The sequence below is a fragment of the Brachyhypopomus gauderio genome, chromosome 19 (assembly GCF_052324685.1).
Source record: "Brachyhypopomus gauderio isolate BG-103 chromosome 19, BGAUD_0.2, whole genome shotgun sequence".
NCBI lineage: Eukaryota > Metazoa > Chordata > Actinopteri > Gymnotiformes > Hypopomidae > Brachyhypopomus > Brachyhypopomus gauderio.
This window is the reverse complement of record NC_135229.1, coordinates 1217950-1237542: the sequence shown is the minus strand read 5'-3', so window position 1 is coordinate 1237542 and position 19593 is coordinate 1217950. Positions and strand designations below refer to the sequence as shown.

Genomic DNA, 19593 nt, shown 5'->3' with positions numbered 1-19593 from the left:
AAGTCCTCCACTGGAGATGAAACCTGCTTTATTGTTTCAGTTCTTCTATGTCTGTATAAAGCCACTGGGTGTTTACAAATACACACAGTCTCTCATCTCTTTGTCCACCTTCACTGGAGGGGACGTTGAGGTTAACTCTGTCTTCTGAAAGTCCTCTCGGACCAAAGCCAAAACACGTTTGGTTTGGAAACCTTTCTGACAGCCTCAACCCACCTGCCTGTCCACACCAGAGCACCCGTATTCTCCACAGTGCCGTCAGATCCGCTGTAGCAGGGAATTATGGGATGTGAAAGTAGCTGTCAGGATTTGTGTGACGTCAATGTAGCGAAAGCAGGAGAGAATGTGTACAATAGTATTGGTGGGTTAGGGGTGACTTGTGTGTATGTACAGGTGCATCTCAATAAATAAATAAATATTAATTTAATTAAAATTAATTTCAGTAATTCAATACAAAAAGTGAAACACATATTATATAGATTCATGACTGTGTGATCTATTTCAAGTTTTTCAAGCCAATGAAAACCCAAAAGTGGTGATCTCAGAAAATTGAATTACTGAAATTAGCTTTTGATAATTTATTGAGATGCTCGTGTGTGTGTGTGTGTGTGTGTGTGTGTGTGTGTGTGTGTGTGTGTATGTATGTATGCATATTCACACACGCATGCTTTTGCAGGTGGTTGATGTGAACCGGCGAGCATGCCGCCTCTTTGAGTGCACACGCAGAGATCTGATTGGTCAACCGCTGACGTCTCTTCTGAAGACCAATCAAATGACAGAGGAGGCTGTGGGAGAGGAAACACTGGACTCTGCTGGAAACCTGGTCACCGTAACTGGAAAAGTGGTATGAAGTTTAATAAAGCGGTATGAAGTTTAATAAAGCGGTATGAAGTTTAATAAAGCGGTATGAAGTTTAATAAAGTGGTATGAAGTGAAATGTTTCCACCACTCTCACCGTTGCAGGTAAACGCGGTGGGCGAGACCGGATCAGAGTTCCCGGTGTGTGTGAGCTGCTGGTCACATGACCAGCACACCTGCCTCCTGCTCCTGGAGAGAGTGCAGAGGGTCACAGCACGCTTCACCTTCTCCCTGGAGGTCGGCTTGGGTCAGAGGTCATGGTGGTCTAGCGGGGGAAGGAGGGGGGGGGGGGGCAATAAATCATTTTTAAAAAGCAATGACATCCTGGAGAATCCCTCCATCAGGTTAAATGGTGCATGTTGGCAGATGGTGTCTAACTAGGCGTACTACTATACTGCATACTCTTTAGTGTGCTAGTATGCGACTTTGTGTTAGCTCCTCCCTCCTTGCTGCTTCAGGGCGGGATCCTCAGCTGTGACTCCACCTTTGCTCATCTCCATGGTTACTGTGACAGTGACGAGATGACGGGGCTCTCGGTCGCCTCCCTCATGCCTCTGCTGCATGTTCCGCTGTGCTGCAGGAGTATTCCCAAGGTCTGTGACCACGCCCACTATGTGCTGGCCACGCCCTCTCTGCGCTGGCCACGCCCCCATGCTGTCCATGAAACATTCTTTAAGAAGAGAAACTTGAGCGTACCTCTAGAACCGTGTGTGTGTGTGTGTGTGTGTGTGTGTGTGTCCTCCCTTAGATGCTGCGTGTGCAGCGAGTGTGTTTGCAGGGCCAAAGCGTCACCCCTGTGCCTGTGTGTGTCCGGCTGCGGGCTGCTGTGTCCTGTGGGGGTCTGTCAGCCTGGACACGCGGTTCGGCAGAACCTGATGGCACTGAGAGTCCAGCCCCCCGCTCTCCAGACCCCAGTCACACAGCACCAGGTGTGTCCGCCTCTCTGAGCGTGTCCAGTCCCCAGGTGGAGCCCGATTAATGGTCCTGTCACTACAGTCACTATTTTTGTTCTTTTGTGTGAGGTTTTTTTTTTTGTTTGTTTGTTTTGCTGCAGTGTGGAGAGTTTGAGTCATACATCCCTCTCTTTACGCATTTCATTAGCCTCGCCCTCTCTTTACGCATTTCATTAGCCTCGCCCTCTCTTTACGCATGTCGTTAGCCTCGCCCTCTCTTTACGCATGTCGTTAGCCTCGCCCTCTCTTTACGCATGTCGTTAGCCTCGCCCTCTCTTTACGCATGTCGTTAGCCTCGCCCTCTCTTTACGCATGTCGTTAGCCTCGCCCTCTCTTTACGCATGTCGTTAGCCTCGCCCTCTCTTTACGCATGTCGTTAGCCTCGCCCTCTCTTTACGCATGTCGTTAGCCTCGCCCTCTCTTTACGCATGTCGTTAGCCTCGCCCTCTCTCTACGCATGTCGTTAGCCTCGCCCTCTCTCTACGCATGTCGTTAGCCTCGCCCTCTCTGTACGCATTTCGTTAGCCTCGCCCTCTCTTTACGCATGTCGTTAGCCTCGCCCTCTCTTTACGCATGTCGTTAGCCTCGCCCTCTCTCTACGCATGTCGTTAGCCTCGCCCTCTCTCTACGCATGTCGTTAGCCTCGCCCTCTCTCTACGCATGTCGTTAGCCTCGCCCTCTCTGTACGCATTTCGTTAGCCTCGCCCTCTCTTTACGCATGTCGTTAGCCTCGCCCTCTCTTTACGCATGTCGTTAGCCTCGCCCTCTCTTTACGCATGTCGTTAGCCTTCCTGAGATGCATGCCGGCACACTGAGACCAGCCTCTGAAACATACAACGGCCCATGTAGTGGGAGGAGCTACACAGGGGGCGGGGCTTGGCACCCCTTACTGTGAATGTGTCGCGCTCACCATCCTGTCTCCATGCAGGTGGCGTTAATCCCGTCGGCTCCGCTGTGGTGTATTCTGGGTCGCTGTGGGCGTATGTAACCACCAGCAGCATTCTAACACTGCTCCCCAATGGCACCATTAACGGCATGAGCAGCATGCACTGCCCCCTGGTGGTGGGATACAGCGTGACTCAGCTTGTTGGAAAGGTACAGCACTAATCCACTTAATGCCTTGAGTTTCATAGAACAGAAAAGTATTGCATATTCAGTCTACCTGAATCTGCCATTAAAATGATTGTCTCCCCCCCCTCTGTTCACAGAATATCACCTTCCTGATTCCAGCCTTCTACGAGAGAATGAGTGCCCACCACAGCGTGTCTGATGAGGAGGAGGAGTTGGAGGAGGAGTTAAAGGAGGAGTTAAAGGAAGTGGGTGTGGTCTCCGACCCCCGGAGCATCTGCCGGGCAGGTACGCAGCCTCCATCAGGTCTGTCTCGGCAGTCTGTGTGTGCATGGTTCTGTCTGTACAGACCTGTCTGTCTGTCTCTCAGATCTGGGCCGATGCTTTGATGATGCTGGTGCCATAAACCGGACACCCCTCGCTGCTTCTGTGAAGAACAACCAGCAGGACTCCTGGAGTGAGTCATTACCTCTGTGCGTGTGCGTGTGCGTGTGTGTGTGTGTGTGTGTGTGTGTGTGTGTGTGTGTGTGTGTGTGTGTGTGTGTGCTGGCTGACCTAAATGGTGTCCAGAAATTGTGTGTAAGATAGCTCCTGTCTGATACTGGGCTTATGTTGAACGTTCTTTTTGTTTGTGTGTGTGTTCGATCAGGTCCTAACACAGTACTGGCCAGGGACAGCATGGTGATGTACCATGCCCTGCAGAAGAGGGGAGGAGCTGGACGAGGAAGGCGGGGCTTACCAGGGGTCAGGGATAAAGTGGAGCAGCAGGGCGGAGCTTGCACTGCAGGCCCCTCCCCCTCAGTACCCTGCTTACCTCCAGGCGGGTGAGAACACCTACTGCAACACCTCTCTCCTCCGGGAGAGTTCACAGCTGTGCGAGGCAGAATAAAGACATGATGATGATGATGATGATGATGATGATCTGGGTTGTTTGTGGTGGTGTAACCCGAGTATCCTCGTTCAGACCAGAACGTTTCCTGCTGACGCCTGCCGTTAACTCTAAAACCTCACCCTGGCTCTGTAGTGAGGACTTTTCTGTGATACCCCACAGTTTTAACACACTGTTAACCTCGTCAGGTATCTGCCAAACCTCTCAGGAGATGAGCTGTGCGGAGTTGTCAGTTCTCTGTCCTTCACTGATGGTGCAATCTTCACACAGGCTGGACCTGGACCACACCGCTGATCTGTGTGCCGGGGCGTCTGCAGTCGTGACCCAGGGCGACGTGTCCGCCCCAGCCGAGTCTACCACCGCACTGTTGCGAACCTTCTCTCTGGTGGAGTCCCAGGACTGGGTCCCACAGCCTGGAGGCGAGTCTGGTGGACACCAGGACCTGGGGGCCCGGCCGCCTGCTGCTTCTGCACACTTCCCTGGGAAGGAATGTCCAGCAGGGGGCGGCGTGTGCTCGGAGTATGCTGGAGACTCCAGCTTTGAGGTGATCTCCCTCGGCAGTCGGTCCTCCTCGGGCTTCTGTGAGAAGTGGGCGGGACCAGAGAGGCTGGATGACACGCAGCAGGAGGCGGGGCCTCCGGACTCGAGCAGCTGCTTCCTGGATTTGGACGCAAACGGCGAGGCGATCGTACGCGCCATGGGAGACCTGGACCTGAGTGGCAGCGCCGAGATGCCAGTGGCTCCTCCCGCCGACCTCGACCTCTCTCTGACCTCGTGTGACACGGCCGAGCTCCTGCGCACGCCCTCGCCCTACGTGGTGGAGTCGGACCCAGAGGCCGAGCCCTCTAGACCCACGCCTCCCGAACACCAAGATCTAGAAGGTCATCTCAGCCCCCAGCAGCGTCCTGAACACGCAGAGAAGGATCCAGACTGCTGGAACCCTCAGATCCAAGTCCCGCAACCCTGGACCCCACACTTCCAGCCCTGGAGCGCCACCCCCCGCAGCAGGGAGGGCAGGATGCCCAGCGGCACCCCGACCACCTCCACCCCAAAGAAGCCCCAGTCGCGTCCCGCCACGCCCCTCTCCCCACTCACCCTCATACAGGAGGGAAGGTTCCGAGCCAACTGCTACCACAGGGACGGGACGCCCATCGGTACGGGAACCTCTCAAAACTGCTGCTTTGCCATTTGCATGTTCCTTAGCGAGAAAAAGGACCTAAAGTTAATGGAGAAGGTTGTTTTTCTGTAATATGGGATGTGTTTGGTGTCATAAGAGATGCAGCAACTACAGGCTTAATGCTCGTTAAGACCAACTAGCTTTTGACCAATTAGCTGCTAAGATCTGATCTCTAACCGGATGGTTAATTTTAAAAATGTTTTATTTTTTGCTTAGTTGTCTCATGTTTGGTTATGTACTTTGCCTTGAGAATATGTCTATCTGTTTTCTCTGTTGTCTGGGTCTGATCTCTGGCCGTTTCCCCTGTAGAGGTGCAGTGTGACGTTCGCAGGGCTGGTCTTTGTGGCGGAAGCGCCCTGTTCTGTGTGTGGCTCAGTGGGAGCAATCTCTTCCCCCACCAGCAGGGGGCCCTGCAGAGCTCACAGTCCTCCCTACAGGACGACTCCCTGTCGAGCCTGGCTGAAGTGAGTGTGCAAACGTCGTTGGCATTGTCGTCCGGTGCCCTCGTGAGGTTATTTGTGTTTTATCTGCTTAGTTTATATACAACTGTTGTAGGGGAAGCATGTTCATGTTTGACTCTGTGTTGAGGGCGAGGGAGGTCAGACGACCCTGGAGCTGACCAGGGCGTGTGAAGGTCATTTTGAGGAAGACTACCAGCCCGTGCGCACCGTGGGGAAGGGGGCCTTCGGCTTCGTCTGGCTCGCCTCTCGACGCAGAGACGGAGAGGAGGTGAGAAATCTCCTCGTGATCTCGGACAGACTGAGGGCGGAGTCTAGACTGCTGTCTCCAGCCATGAGCAAGCCCATCTGCTAAGAATGGGAGGGGCTTGGCTCGTCTGCTAAGAATGGGCGGGGCTTAGACATGAGGGGGGGTGGTATTCCTCGTCTGCCTCATCACTGTTCTCCTCTTGAATCTCCTACTGCTCTTCAGATTTTGCTCTTTAGTTTTCTCTCCCCCAGCTCCCTCTTTCTCCATTTTGTTTGTTTTTGTTTTTTGTTTATTTCTCTTTTTCAGTGGTTTTAAATCATCTTTTTTCTGTTTTCTTGTTTCTGTTGGTCTTTTACTTTTGTTAATTGTGTTGTGAATAGAGTAAAGTGCTCAAGTAAATATCTCTCTCTCTCTCTCTCTCTCAGGTGGTAGTGAAGTTCATCATGAAGAGTCGTGTGGTGAAGGAGTGTTGGGTGGAACACCCTGAGATGGGCTGGGTGACTCAGGAGGTGGCCATACTGGCCCGGCTACACCACCCCAACGTTGTGAAGGTACAGGACCAACCCGGACAGCCTAACACCGCCGTTCAGCTCAGACCCGGGTTGTGGCAGAGCTGATGGATCTGTGTGTGTGTGTGTGTGTGTGTGTGTGTGTGTGCGCAGGTGTTGGAGGTGTTTGAGAACGAGTGTTTCTTCCAGATGGTGATGGAGAGACACGGAGATGGCCTCGACCTGTTTGACTTCATAGACATGCAGCCCAGACTGGATGAGGTTCTGGCCAGCTACATCTTCAGACAGGTGTGTGGGTCACACCTGATGGATCACACCCATCTGGGAGGTTTGGCCCAGCGTCGTTTCACAAGGAGTCCATCTCCTGCTTTATGGTGGAACTAGCCACCTCTAACGTGTGTGTGTGTGTGTGTGTGTGTGTGTGTGTGTGTGTGTGTGTGTGTGTGTAGGTGGTGGCGGCGGTGTCCTATCTCCGAGCGAAGGGCGTCCTGCACAGGGACATTAAGGACGAGAACGTCATCGTAAACACACAGTTCCACGTCCGGCTCATCGACTTTGGCTCTGCCACGCTGCTCCAGCCGGGACGCCTGTTCCACGTCTTCTGCGGGACCCTGGAGTACTGCTCGCCCGAGGTGCTGCAGGGAAACCCGTACGTACTGCAGCGAGGGCACAACCGGCCCTGACACATCCGGCCTTAGCCCTAACGCGACCGGCCTTGTGTGTGTGTGTGTGTGTGTGTGTGTGTAGGTACGAGGGCCCTGAGCTGGAGATGTGGTCTTTGGGAGTGCTTCTCTACACGCTGCTCTTCAGTGAGAACCCGTTCTGCACGGTGGAGGAGACTCTGGTGGCCAGTCTCCACCCCCCTTGCGAGGTCTCCATGGGTACGTACAAACCCGCTGGCTGTGATTGGTCTGCCCGTTCAGACCCGTTCTCAGCTCCACAGCTCTTTACATCTCAGATTACACTCCACTCACTTTAATCTGAATTTACACTCCACTCACTTTAATCTGAATTTACACTCCACTCACTTTAATCTGAATTTACACTCCACTCACTTTAATCTGCTCATACTACCAGCCATCAACATTCATCACAATTACATATTAATTACACACACACAACTATGTGGTGTACTGATCTGAGACTCATCATTGGAACCTACAGTGTAGTAATCTAATTTTTTTATTATTATTATAAAGTATTGTTGGGGAATACAGTTGCACATGTCGTCTGTGCTGTGGTCAGTGCGGTCAGCTCGGTCTGTGCCTGTGCTGTGGTCAGTGCGGTCTGTGGTTTTGTTTTTGCCAGAGCTGTCAGGTCTTCTGGCTGGTCTGCTCCACCCTGACCCCTCTCTGAGGATGTGTCTGGAGGAGCTGGTTGAGGAACCCTGGATCCGACAGCCCATCAACCTGGCGGAGTACAGCTGGAAGGAGGTGTTCCCCTCCAGCTGTGGTGAGCACCCTCACACACACACACACACACACCCCAGCACTCCCCCTGGTGCCCAGCGTCCTCCACTAGAGGGCAGCACACCTCTCCCCTCTCTGCTCTGTCCACCCTGACGTCTCCTGTGGTCCTGCTGTGTCTGAACAGACTCTGTAGAGGCCGATCAGCTTTGCCTGGATCCCGAGGAGGCCGATCTCACGCCTCTGCAGGACGAGAACGACGAGGGGGAGGAAGAGGAGGATGAGGAGCAGAGGAGGACGATGGTGGCGCTGCAGTCTGAGCTGCTGAAGTACCTCACTGACCAGTGAGGGGTCACGGATAAACCAGTACCTCACTGACCAGTGAGGGGTCACGGATACACCAGTACCTCACTGACCAGTGAGGGGTCACGGATACACCAGTACCTCACTGACCAGTGAGGGGTCACGGATACACCAGTCTGAATATGTCTGATTTCATTTAACATGAAATATGTGCTGCTAGGGTTTGTACTGTATCTGTCCATCAATTGAAGGAAGTCCTGAATGGATGAAAAATGAAGAATACTAATCTTTCTCTTTTTATATATATATATAAAAACACTATAACTCCAGTCAGACATGACTGAGTAAGATGCCTGGGTAAGAAAAGGCTGTATTTCTGCACTGGGTGACGTGAGCTGTTTTCTCAAATCTGTTTATCACATTAAAGACGCCTGAAATGTAACGTGCCACTTAGAATGTTTGTCTTGTAAATGTTTATCTGTTGTATTTGTACGTTTTTCATTGAAAGAATTACCTTAGCGTGATTCAAATTTTTTAAGAAACAAATGGTTTTAAAGATTAAATATTCATATTTTAATTACTAATTTAATCGTAGTATTTTTCCTTGCTTGTTATGTTTTTGTATCTATATATGAAGAAAACTGCTTCAACAAGCTTGTGTAATTCAGAGTTCAAATAAAAGGAACCGGTCGGTCCGTGTGTGGTGATTTTTTTACTTTGCGATCCGGAGAGGCGGAACGTTTGGTCGGTCTGCGTTTCTCTGTTTGAGGGTAACATTTAGACGACGGACAGACATGAGTCCACCAGCATATGGAGGATGGGTGAGCGAGAACTCGGAACATTTGTATCAGTAACGGTTCTGGACGTGTTCCTGCTGCTGTGATGAACATGGTCGTTTAAGTTAAATGTCTAGTTGGTTGACCTCGCAGGGTCATATCTAGGAGAGCGAACGGCGCTGTGTCCGTGTATTTGTGCAGGTCGGTACTGGTCGCTCAGGTTCGTCTGATGTTTCTGCAGATTCTGCGATGGAGTTTGACGTGCATCACACAACTGGGCGGAACCGGCGCTGCGTGTCCAGTCCTGCACCGACGTCTCGGTTCCGCAGCGCCCGGTCCCGGGGCGAGCCCGGCGGAGGAGGTGTCGGTACGGTCCCTGACCCACATGGGCTTCTCGGAGTCTCAGGCCCGGACGGTGTACGAGGGGAGCAGCAGACAGACGCGCAGGTCGTGTGGACCCACCCTGGCGGCCGTGCTGGGCCTGGGCCTGAACCCGGCCACCACCGTCAGGGTGCTGCAGAAATGTCCACAGCTGTACGCGGTCAGTGGACCAAACCTGCACCAGCGCATCGACAAACTGAGGAAACTTGGCTTTGGTGAAGGTGAGCTGACCTCACTGACCTTACTGACCTAACAGGCCCGTAGCCAGCATTGTGATGGGGGGGGGATCTTTATCCCCCAAAAGTGGACTTCATTTGGCTCTCTACTCCAATGCACACGTCAAACCTTTTAATTTAGACATATTGTATTCATTATAAGCAAGGTTGCCAACTTTTCAAAATCACTAGGACTGAGATTTGATGGGGGGGAGCATATGTTTACTCTATGTTGCGCCTAAAGCGATCGCTCGCCAGTGGTTGGCGCCAGAGCGAACTAGTAACTCATTGAATCATAGATATGGATCAGAGGTAAATAAACTAGATTTTTTTTTCAGCGTGAGAAATCGGATGTGTGGCGTGTGAAGACAGTCAAATGCGTGTGTCTCTCGCTCATTGCGTGAGAGTTGGCAACACTGTTATAAGTTTGTTGTGAGTCTGTTGTTGCTGTCCTTATTTGTTCGTCTGTATATTCACCGGAGATTAACAATTCATTCATTGAATAGCTCACCTATCTTGAGGGGCATGTGTGTAGGGGGGATCGAACGAACCCTTTGATCCCCCCTGGCTACGGGCCTGCCTAACTGACCTAACTGACCTAACTGACCTGACTGACCTGACTGACCTAACTGACCTGACTGACCTGACTGACCTGACTGACCTGACGGGCAAAGGCGTCATTCCAAAACGTAGCATAATCTTTTTGTTTTTTGGCAGTTATCATGATAAGATGTTCTGTTATATTTAGGAATATTACAAAACTTCTTTGGAAATGAGTTTGCATGTAGAAGTGAATGCAAATGTATCATGTTGGCCCTCCAGGCGTTCTCTGTTGTCAGGACCTTTCACACTCGCCCCATTGTGTGTGAACGCTGTAGAAACACGTCACCTGTGTGCAGACCGTGAACACAGCTGCTGATCTCTGGCCTGTTGTTGTCAGGCAGCCTGCAGAGAGTGGTCAGCTTCTACCCCCAGATCCTGTGTGTGGGCGTCAAGAGGCTGAACGCCGTGACGCGTCTCCTCAGGGAGGACTGTCAGTTCACCGCCGAGCACCTCACACACATCCTGCGTGACTCACCTGCCGTGGTACAGGAGAGGCTCGCACGGGTGGAGTACCTGTTTCAGGTGAGGGGGGGTTCACGTGGGTGGAGTACCTGTTTCAGGTGAGGGGCGGGGCTAGCACGGGTGGAGTACCGGTTTCAGGTGAGGGGGGGAGACTCACCTGGGTGGAGTACGTGTTTCAGGTGAGGGGCAGGGCTCGCACGGGTGGAGTACCTGTTTCAGGTGAGGGGCGGGGCTAGCACGGGTGGAGTACCGGTTTCAGGTGAGGGGGGAGACTCACCTGGGTGGAGTACGTGTTTCAGGTGAGGGGCGGGGCTAGCACGGGGGGAGTACGTGTTTCAGGTGAGGGGGGAGACTCACCTGGGTGGAGTACATGTTTCAGGTGAGAGGCGGGGCTAGCACGGGTGGAGTACGTGTTTCAGGTGAGGGGGGAGACTTACCTGGGTAGAGTACGTGTTTCAGGTGAGGGGCGGGGCTAGCACGGGTGGAGTACGTGTTTCAGGTGAAGGGCGGGGCTAGCACGGGTGGAGTACGCGTTTCAGGTGAGGGGGGAGACTCACCTGGGTGGAGTACGTGTTTCAGGTGAGGGGCGGGGCTCGCACGGGTAGAGTACTGGTTTCAGGTGAGGGGGGAGACTCACCTGGGTGGAGTACATGTTTCAGGTGAGAGGCGGGGCTAGCACGGGTGGAGTACGTGTTTCAGGTGAGGGGGGAGACTCACCTGGGTGGAGTACGTGTTTCAGGTGAGGGGCGGGGCTAGCACGGGTAGAGTACTGGTTTCAGGTGAGGGGGGGAGACTCACCTGGGTGGAGTACATGTTTCAGGTGAGAGGCGGGGCTAGCACGGGTGGAGTACGTGTTTCAGGTGAAGGGGGAGACTCACCTGGGTGGAGTACGTGTTTCAGGTGAGGGGCGGGGCTAGCACGGGTGGAGTACGTGTTTCAGGTGAGGGGCGGGGCTAGCACGGGTGGAGTACGCGTTTCAGGTGAGGGGGGAGACTCACCTGGGTGGAGTACGTGTTTCAGGTGAGGGGCGGGGCTAGCACGGGTGGAGTACGTGTTTCAGGTGAGGGGGAGGCTCACGTGGGTGGAGTACATGTTTCAGGTGAGGGGGAGACTCACCTGTGGGCCGTCAGACCCCCAGGTTTGGGGCTAAAGCTAGTTTTTAGCTACAGAACTTTGAGTGTACGTTGTTGTTGTTGTCATGACGACAGTCCCTCCCTCTCTCTCCTCACACAGTACGCGTACTTCCGCATGGGCTGTCGTCATGGTGACATGGTGAAGGCGAAGCTCTTCGGGGTTCCTCTGGATGAGCTGAGGTGTCGTCATGGTTTCCTGGAGCGCAGGGGACTGTACCAGACGCCCGACAAGAAAGGACAGACGCTCGCCATCAACCCGCCGCTCACAGACGTCCTCGGCGTCTCCGAGGAGATCTACCTCACCAAGGTCGCCAAGGCAACTCAGGAGGAGTTCGACGTGTTCCGGAAACTCCTGGCAAGAGAGGAAGAGGAAGAGGAAGAGGATGAAGAGTGCAGTAGTGATGATGATGATGATGATGATGATGATGATGGTGATCAGGAGGAAGAAGGAGGAGAGGAGGTAGTTCAAAGATGGAGGCACACTCAGAACACTGGCTACAATAGGAGAAAAAAACAGAAAAGCAACACATAAATAAAGTCCTTGACCAGTCCTTCAATACCTCGTGGTGATGTCTTCTTCTCTTCTTCTTCTTCTTCTTCTTCTTCTCTTCTTCTTCTTCTTTCTGAGGGTTGTTTTTGTTTGGGTTTTTTTCTTCCTCCAAAATAAACCTTGTCAGTTAGACGTGTCACTGTGCTTTTATGCCTGTGCTTTAGCGGTATACACAGATCAGTGGACCGTTATATTTTCAGTGTATTTATCAGGGGGGTCCATATACAAATGATGAACCAAAGGAAACACATATTTTCTCTTAAAGTGACCATTTCCAGTGGGGTGGCACTAGGGGAGGCAAGGGCTCTGTTGGTGTGGCAACTGCCCCTCCTGCCCCCCCCCCCCCCCCCCCCCTGGGCTCCGCCACTGCAGGTAAGTGCCCGTAATTTAAAGTGCCATGTGTCCATGCGGTAGTTGGACAGATTGAGGCGTGTGTGTCTCCCGTCCGCACTGATAGCGTCAGCGGCAAAGTGGATCTGCGCGATATTGATTCACTGGCACTTAGTGACACACGCGTGTGTTCAGCGCACCTGGCCACGTGGAATAAAGGTGAGTGAACCTGTGTGTCGGTAACTGATGCACATCCATTCACTTAATGACGCTTTTACAGAGCTTACTTTAACCACGTTATGTACATAGTTCCATATATCCATATCTAGGTGTCCAATATGGGTTTAGCTGGGGTGTAATAAACCAAACTGAAAACATCTGGGGGGATCTGGTGTGTGATGTACGACCGCAGTTTCTGAACCGGGCTGCAAACGAACCGGATACGCCGCGTGTTTAGATTTAGATCAATATTCGGTCATTCACACAATTTGATGTCGAATTCGCCTTCATCTAGAACCGAGCCTTTTTCATCAAGGGGAAATCGTACTGCACCCCCGATAAGGGTTTATAATTTACTTATAAAACAATTTAAACGACAACTTGACTTTAGCGTTTTTGGTCAAATCTCGGAGAAAGTCCTGCAGCTCGTACCGTGCAGCCCATTCCTGGTGTAAACGACACCGGTGAAGCTGACGGCCCACCAGATCAGAAATCAAACATATTTCTCTCCGTTTATGTCTCAAGTCATAAAGTGGGAATGGCGTTATTGTATTTCTCAAGTTATTAAGCAGTAAGAAGTCTAGTTTGTGCTTCGTTTGTGATGGTTTCTCCCGTTAAAAGCCCAGCACGTGCTCATCGTGTTCAGAACCTATCGGTACCTCCATCTAGATGTTATTCTGCATGGGACCAGATTCCTACAGAATGATTTCAGCACCTAGTTCTTAATACCAAAGGAGGTCCAACACACAACTAGATGGGTGTCTAATATTCAGTCTGTATTTCATATATAATATATATTTGGCATAGTTGTTTTATAGAGCACATATCTTCATATCTTATTCACGTATCGTAGTCTAACGCAACTGAGCTCTGAGTATTAATCTTTTGTACACATGCTCGTGCCTGCCAGATGCTCGTGATAAATTAAGGGTTAACTTTCCAGTGCTAGAGAGCACATAGACACACATGCTGTGTGTGATCATGTTAAATCTTAATCCAGGATACGGGACCACATGGTAGATGGCGAGACTACGGATCTGAGCGTTGTTCATTCTCTCAGGTGCAACCCAACGTCCCTCAGACACCTGCACACACACCTTGATTTTCCAACATGTCACTGTTGACTGTGTTGTGAAGTATTGATGGTGTGCACATAGTAAAATTCAAAATTAAACTCATACTGCAATACCCAATACTGTATATGTCAACCTCCTTAGAAACATGTTTGGGGTCTGTGATATGACTCATCAAACCATTACTGCTTTAATTTGTATGTTACCAACCTCACCAGTGGCTGTTCTGGTGTTGATGTGAGATATTATGAGATCAGTATTAGGTCAATTTAATGTACATGTTTTGCTATTCTCACCAGGGTGTAAATGAAATAAAAACGGGGTTACCGTCGCCAGGGTACAAATAGCTTCTGCGTTTTCATCATCTCACAAACCAGCACACACAAGTACGAGTTTTACCTGTTAAACATTTACGTGTGGTGGACATAATTTGCACATACTCCTGTAACGGATATTGAGCAGTTTATGGGTCATCTCCGTATACGCCATCATGAAGGTCAACACTCAAATGTGTTTGTCATCATTCATTTTGTAATCCTGAACTCTTTTGTTGATTATTGCGTGTTGGGTTATTTAACGTGTTTAATAAGATTGTGGATGTGTTTAGACCCTACATGCAAAAGGCATTAACCTCCACAAGCAAGAGTTTTGTAGTGTGTGTGACATTTTACATGCAACGCACAAATGCAAATTAAAATTCATAGTAACGCTGTGGTATTCTGCATCTGATAAAGATGTAGACTGTGAACTAGGTCCACAGGCAGACCTGCCAGCTATACAGACCACCTCTCTAGCACCTGACATATTACAGACCTGATTTATAAAGACTTAGATTGGAATTAAGTCAAAATAAAAATAAATGTGTTGCAAATAAATAAGTTTGTATTGTGTCACCAGCGTATTCTACAGATCCAGCAGGACATATCAGGATGCTAGCAATGTAGTGCTCGCAGTTTCTTTTTTATAATAGTGTTTTATATTTTTTGTATTACTTTATATTAATGTAATTGTTGGCTACATCTGAGGCAGAACAAGTGTTATTTCCTATAACATAAACCCTAAAGTCTGCAGTAATGTTGGTGCAGGTGTGACTCTTGGGTCTGTTTCCCTGGTGCACACTGTACACAGAGCAGGAGAGCAAAGCATTCTGGGAGTCCCCCATCATTTACATATGACTGATACTCAGTTCCTCATGTTCACCAAGAGCTTTTTTGAAAAGGCATCACTGTCCCTGATGTAACCATCCTCTTAGGGGTTAACCTTTGACCTAAACGTCACTGGTCATTAATTCTCTACTAAGTGACTCTAGTATATTCCCGCTTGGGCGTCTTCGGTGTTCCCCAAAGTGGTCAGAATCACGTAGAATTGTCCATGGCATTGTGGTGGAGTCCATGAGGTGATGTATGTCACATGGACGACTGCTAGAGGTCTTCTGCTCCATCACAACCCCTTAGGCAGAAGGTCCCAGACGCATTTGTGCCACATGGTCTCATTCCTATTTGGCTATTGTGATAATACAAGCTGTACAAACTGAACGTCTGATCTACGGTCACTGAACATCCTAAAATGCAGCATATTATGTGAAATATTTGATGTGTGAAATGTCCCCATCCTCTTACAGGTGGAGCTGCACCTGTGGACACCCGATTGGTCGTTTAGAAGCCGATATTTGAAAGGAGCAGCATCAACGAGGATCTCCATGACAACCATGCATGAAGTGAACTGCTCTTGTGTAAACACCACCACGGTGAACAACGTGATGGTTCAGACCCAGGCCATGAACTTCCTGCTCATTCCCGCCGTGGTGCTCACCGCCATCACGCTGCTGGCGGACCCGCCTCTCCTGGTCTGCGTCCTCCGCCACCGTCGTCTTCGCGAGGAAGCACGCTATGTCTTCCTGGCCAACGTCTTCCTCTCCGACATCCTCTTCCTCACGTTCAACCTGGCCAACGTCTCCTGCAACGCGCTGGCCGTGGAGACGCCCGCCGCGCTCTGTGGGTTCTTCATGGTGTCCACGGTGACGACGTGCTGCTCCACCGTCCTGACGCTGACCCTGATGGTGGTGGACACGTTTGTGGCGGTGCGCTGGCCCTTGCGCTACGCCCACATCCTCCCACGCCGTCGTGCCCGGGCCGTGGTGGGCGCCGTGTGGCTGGTGTCCGCCTCCTTCCCCCTCGCCATGCTGCTGGTGATGGACGACGTCCCCACGTCCACGCCACGGACGCTCTGCTTGGTGCTCGGGGTCCTCGGCGTCCTGAAGAGGAAGATCAACATCAGTCTGCACGTCTACTTCTCCGTGTGGGTTTTCTTCTGTTCCGTGTTGATCTGCTGCTGCTACATGAGGCTCTACGTGGTCACCAGGAGCTCGGGGATCTGGAGCAGACGTTTCTCGCGGGCGAGGCTCACCCTGCTCCTCCACGCCCTGGTGCTGCTCGTCTACTTCGTGCCCTGTTTCGTCTTCACCGCACAGCTGGCGCTGTACGACGTGCTGGAGGCGGGGCTCACGTCGTGGCTCAACGGCGTCAACCTGACGGTGCTCGTGCTGCTGCCGCGCGCTAGCGCCCCCTACCTGTACGGACTCCGCTACCGCGAGCTCTACTACGCGCTTCGTCTGAGTCTGGGGAGAAGACACCCCGTCCACGTCTCAGATAGATCAGCAGCAGGACAGGGGAGTGAATGAGTGGACCTCTAACTTGGTGGGGGGGGGGGGGTTTCTCGTTAACGTCTCTCCCCCACATGAGCCGTTCACATCAAATGAATCACATGGCAATGAATGAACATTTGTCTTCACCAGCAGACTTTATCACTGGTTCATGGCAGCATTCATTAACACACACACACACACACACACACACAGTAACAGTAACTTTGAACTCTAGTCTACCATGTTGAGGGCACCAAGCATCGCCCTCTGCTGGCCACAATAAGCACAGCGGGAGACGGCTGGCCATCTGCTCCAGCAGGTCTTAAGACTTTTCACAGTTCAAATCGGGGTCGTCAGGTCACTGTGCTCTTTGAACACACATGCTGACATTTCTGATTTCATGTTTGTAGTGGTGATGTGTGGAATGCACTGTAAGGCAAGTCCTTTATTTATGTTCACCAACATCTGTGTTTCAGCAGTAATCAGAGCAGGATTAAACGTTCTTTTCTACTTAACAGTGTTTGTTCTGCAGCAAAACTGTGGCACAGTTCACTCGGCTAAATGTTATTCTCTGAATTTAGTGTCTGGCACTGATTCATACATCTTTAACTTCCCTCCAACAAACTTTACTGCAAACATCTTTCTGTTCATTGTGTTCTTAACACAGGATAATAACACTTCATTAGTCCCACACTGGGCAAATTCACAGAAATGGCCACTTTCCCTGACACTGTGTGTCTGCGTTAAGGTGTGAACGCGTTGTGTTTTTACCCCTCTGTGCAGAGCACTCTCCTCTCACTCTCACCATTACCTGCAAAGTGATGTTTACCCTGGTCTCCGTCTCCACGGAAACCTTAACGGATATGACCAAGATGGGTTAATATCTCTGGCACCTGCCACCAGGTTCATACGGTGGGAAGAGCGGACGCTGGCCTGGCCGTCTGAACACGCGCCGAACTCGGGAAAGAGCTCAGAGACGCTGTGTGGTAGCAGCAGGGATGGAGACGGCGGTGAGACAACACTCCCAGACGGCCTTCCAGGCTGCCGAGCACCTCATGCTGACCCTGCTGTGTTCGTTTGGAGACTGGTACAACAGCTCGGGGCGGGCGGAGCGCCAGGACGCCTCCGCTAACTTCACTCGCACCGCCGTGGAGCTGTTTGTTCAGGAGTGGGACGTGTTTCTCCCCCCTCGCCACATGACGGCACTGCAGGCCTGCCCCGTCCTGGGCTTCCTGGCCGTGTTCGTGACCACGCCCACCATCCTGGCCCACATCCTGTCCAGGGCTGGCCTGCGACGGCAGACCCGCTACCTTCTCCTGGCCAACGTGCTGCTGAGCGACCTGCTGTTTGTGGCAGTCTACATGCTGAGCACGTGTCTAAACACGGCGGCGGTGCTGATGTCGTCCTGGGCCTGCGCTACCGTCCTCTTCCTGATGGGGGTGCTGTACTGCACCGGCATTTTCAGCGCCACTGCTATAGTCCTGGACACGTCCTTGGCAATATTGGCACCACTACGCTACACCACGCTCTGGCCTCTCTCCACCACCTACAGAGCTATCGCCGCCATCTGGGCCGTGTCTGTCCTGGTCCCCGCGGCGTCTGTGGGCTTGTTCCTGTGGTACCACGCCTCAGGCCCGTGCGGTCTCCACGTCTGCTCTCTGCCCGTCATCCTGGTGCTGACGGTCAGCCACTCTCAGCCCCTGCAGTTGTGTCTGCTGCTCACGGTGACGGCCATGGCGCTCGCCCTGCTGCTGGTCATCTGTGGGTACGTGGCGCTGTACTGTCAGACCCGCCGGGCCGGCGTGTGGAGAGGGGAGCAGACGTCACGCGCCAAAGGCACCTTCCTCATCCACTACCTCTACCTCTTCCTCTCCGTGTGTCCCATGCTGCTGCTGGCCGTCGAGCTGCTGTTATACTGCTCCAGCAGCAGCGTGAACCCCAGAACGGGCCTCTGGGTCTCGCTGGTGGTGTGTAACGTCCTGCTGGTGCTGCCCAAAGGCCTGGCGCCCTACCTGTACGGCCTCAGGTACCGGGACCTGCGCGGAGCCCTGCACGCCTGTGTCGGCCTCAGGCGGCCCAGGGCCGTCACGCCTGTCATGTGACTCCCGAGAGCCCGCCCACCAACACCAGTTCCTGAGACGGTGCCGCGTCCTGATACCTCCTACCTGACTCTAGTACTGACTGTGCTGTAGGCTTTGATTTGTGGGAGCAGGTGTGTTAGGTTAAAGCTGGAACTAGTCTATGGAACTAGACTATGGAACTAGACTATGGAACTAGACTATGGAAGTTTTCTGTGTTCTTGTTTTCAGGTTTACTGAGGATTCGTGGCTGTAATAATATGCTTTGTTTCTTCCTTACTTTTTTATAAACATTTTTGTAAATCACATCTTTGGTTCATTCTCTACAGACTTATGCTTTTCCTTTTTACCAATTCTTGCATTTGACTGCTACACTGTGATGTATAAAGAACTCCTTTACTCAATTACATTTTAGCGTTCCTGTCTGAAGCTCACTTTTCTGACAATTCCACAGTTATGTGATACGTTAGGCACCTACACGACTCCTTAATTTCTATAATGGGACGGTGAATCCTTACTGTAGGGACATTACAGACAACCTGGTAATTTAATAAGAAAATAATTGTGCTTATTTTGTTGTATATAATTTTGAACATTGTTTATCAAATGAGCTGAGCTACTTGTTTATTGTCTGTTTTTCCTCACATGGACAAATTAAGTCAATTTTAAACCTGAAATAAAAGTACAAATGTTTTGCGAGGTTTAACGTCCATCAGTGTCTAATCTTCATGAATATCTACTTCACAGCATGATTGTGATAATTCAGTGAAAAAATATTTGAAAGTTTTATATTCTGTAGATATACAATTATGTATACTAAATCAATTAGAATGCTCGGGTTACACGTTTTGTAGTTTATAGCACACCTTTAGTTTCCGTTTAGTGCTTCTAACCTTGAAATGCGACAAATTGTGATACGTAGTGTGTTAAGCCAATTCTTTGAGTTTGACTTAAATTGTGAATAAATGTCTTATTTTAAAATTAACTCCCTTATACACGTTAAAGTGTAAAATGTAACGAGTGTTTTACATCACCCCGGAGAGCTCTATAAATGGCCACTAGAGGGAGACAATGCCTTGACCTACACAACAACTGCGATTGTTGAGTATTAGCTGATAAACTATGTAAAGATAATACATTTGTTATGTTTGTTTGTTACGGAATTGTGAACTCAGTTTCACCCCCTTTACTTTGTGTCTCTTTGTCTTTTCCGTTGTTGAAGTATTAATCCACATATGTATGTGTACTGCAGCTCGTTTGC

The 19593-nt window shown here is 50.9% G+C and overlaps 4 protein-coding genes across 4 annotated transcripts in view; all 4 read left to right on the top strand.

The window, feature by feature from the left end:
• Nucleotides 1-8543, top strand: part of pask (PAS domain containing serine/threonine kinase) — a 9851-nt gene extending 1308 nt beyond the window's left edge. Inside the window, exons 4-20 of the mRNA XM_076981554.1 lie at nucleotides 674-841; nucleotides 961-1092; nucleotides 1314-1448; nucleotides 1604-1784; nucleotides 2737-2903; nucleotides 3017-3164; nucleotides 3247-3333; nucleotides 3526-3700; nucleotides 4036-4919; nucleotides 5252-5406; nucleotides 5531-5671; nucleotides 6076-6201; nucleotides 6313-6447; nucleotides 6609-6808; nucleotides 6907-7040; nucleotides 7468-7611; nucleotides 7753-8543. Coding sequence (XP_076837669.1) covers nucleotides 674-841; nucleotides 961-1092; nucleotides 1314-1448; nucleotides 1604-1784; nucleotides 2737-2903; nucleotides 3017-3164; nucleotides 3247-3333; nucleotides 3526-3700; nucleotides 4036-4919; nucleotides 5252-5406; nucleotides 5531-5671; nucleotides 6076-6201; nucleotides 6313-6447; nucleotides 6609-6808; nucleotides 6907-7040; nucleotides 7468-7611; nucleotides 7753-7913 — 3273 coding nt within the window. The 3' untranslated portion in view covers nucleotides 7914-8543. The remainder of the gene's footprint in view (nucleotides 1-673; nucleotides 842-960; nucleotides 1093-1313; nucleotides 1449-1603; nucleotides 1785-2736; nucleotides 2904-3016; nucleotides 3165-3246; nucleotides 3334-3525; nucleotides 3701-4035; nucleotides 4920-5251; nucleotides 5407-5530; nucleotides 5672-6075; nucleotides 6202-6312; nucleotides 6448-6608; nucleotides 6809-6906; nucleotides 7041-7467; nucleotides 7612-7752) is intronic.
• Nucleotides 8544-8606: 63 nt separating this feature from the next.
• On the top strand, nucleotides 8607-12125 carry mterf4 (mitochondrial transcription termination factor 4). Its single transcript, XM_076981345.1, has 4 exons — nucleotides 8607-8689; nucleotides 8886-9246; nucleotides 10181-10365; nucleotides 11539-12125. Exons 1-4 carry the CDS (start codon nucleotides 8663-8665, stop codon nucleotides 11968-11970), a joined length of 1005 nt encoding a protein of 334 aa, XP_076837460.1. The 5' UTR covers nucleotides 8607-8662; the 3' UTR covers nucleotides 11971-12125.
• Nucleotides 12126-12430: 305 nt separating this feature from the next.
• LOC143483052 (putative G-protein coupled receptor 148) lies at nucleotides 12431-16303 on the top strand. Its single transcript, XM_076981741.1, has 2 exons — nucleotides 12431-12537; nucleotides 15232-16303. Exon 2 carries the CDS (start codon nucleotides 15310-15312, stop codon nucleotides 16288-16290), a length of 981 nt encoding a protein of 326 aa, XP_076837856.1. The 5' UTR covers nucleotides 12431-12537; nucleotides 15232-15309; the 3' UTR covers nucleotides 16291-16303.
• Nucleotides 16304-17252: 949 nt separating this feature from the next.
• LOC143483051 (putative G-protein coupled receptor 148) lies at nucleotides 17253-18901 on the top strand. Its single transcript, XM_076981740.1, has one exon. The coding sequence runs from the start codon at nucleotides 17253-17255 to the stop codon at nucleotides 18354-18356; it is 1104 nt and encodes a 367-aa protein (XP_076837855.1). The 3' UTR covers nucleotides 18357-18901.
• The last annotated feature ends 692 nt before the right edge of the window (nucleotides 18902-19593 follow it).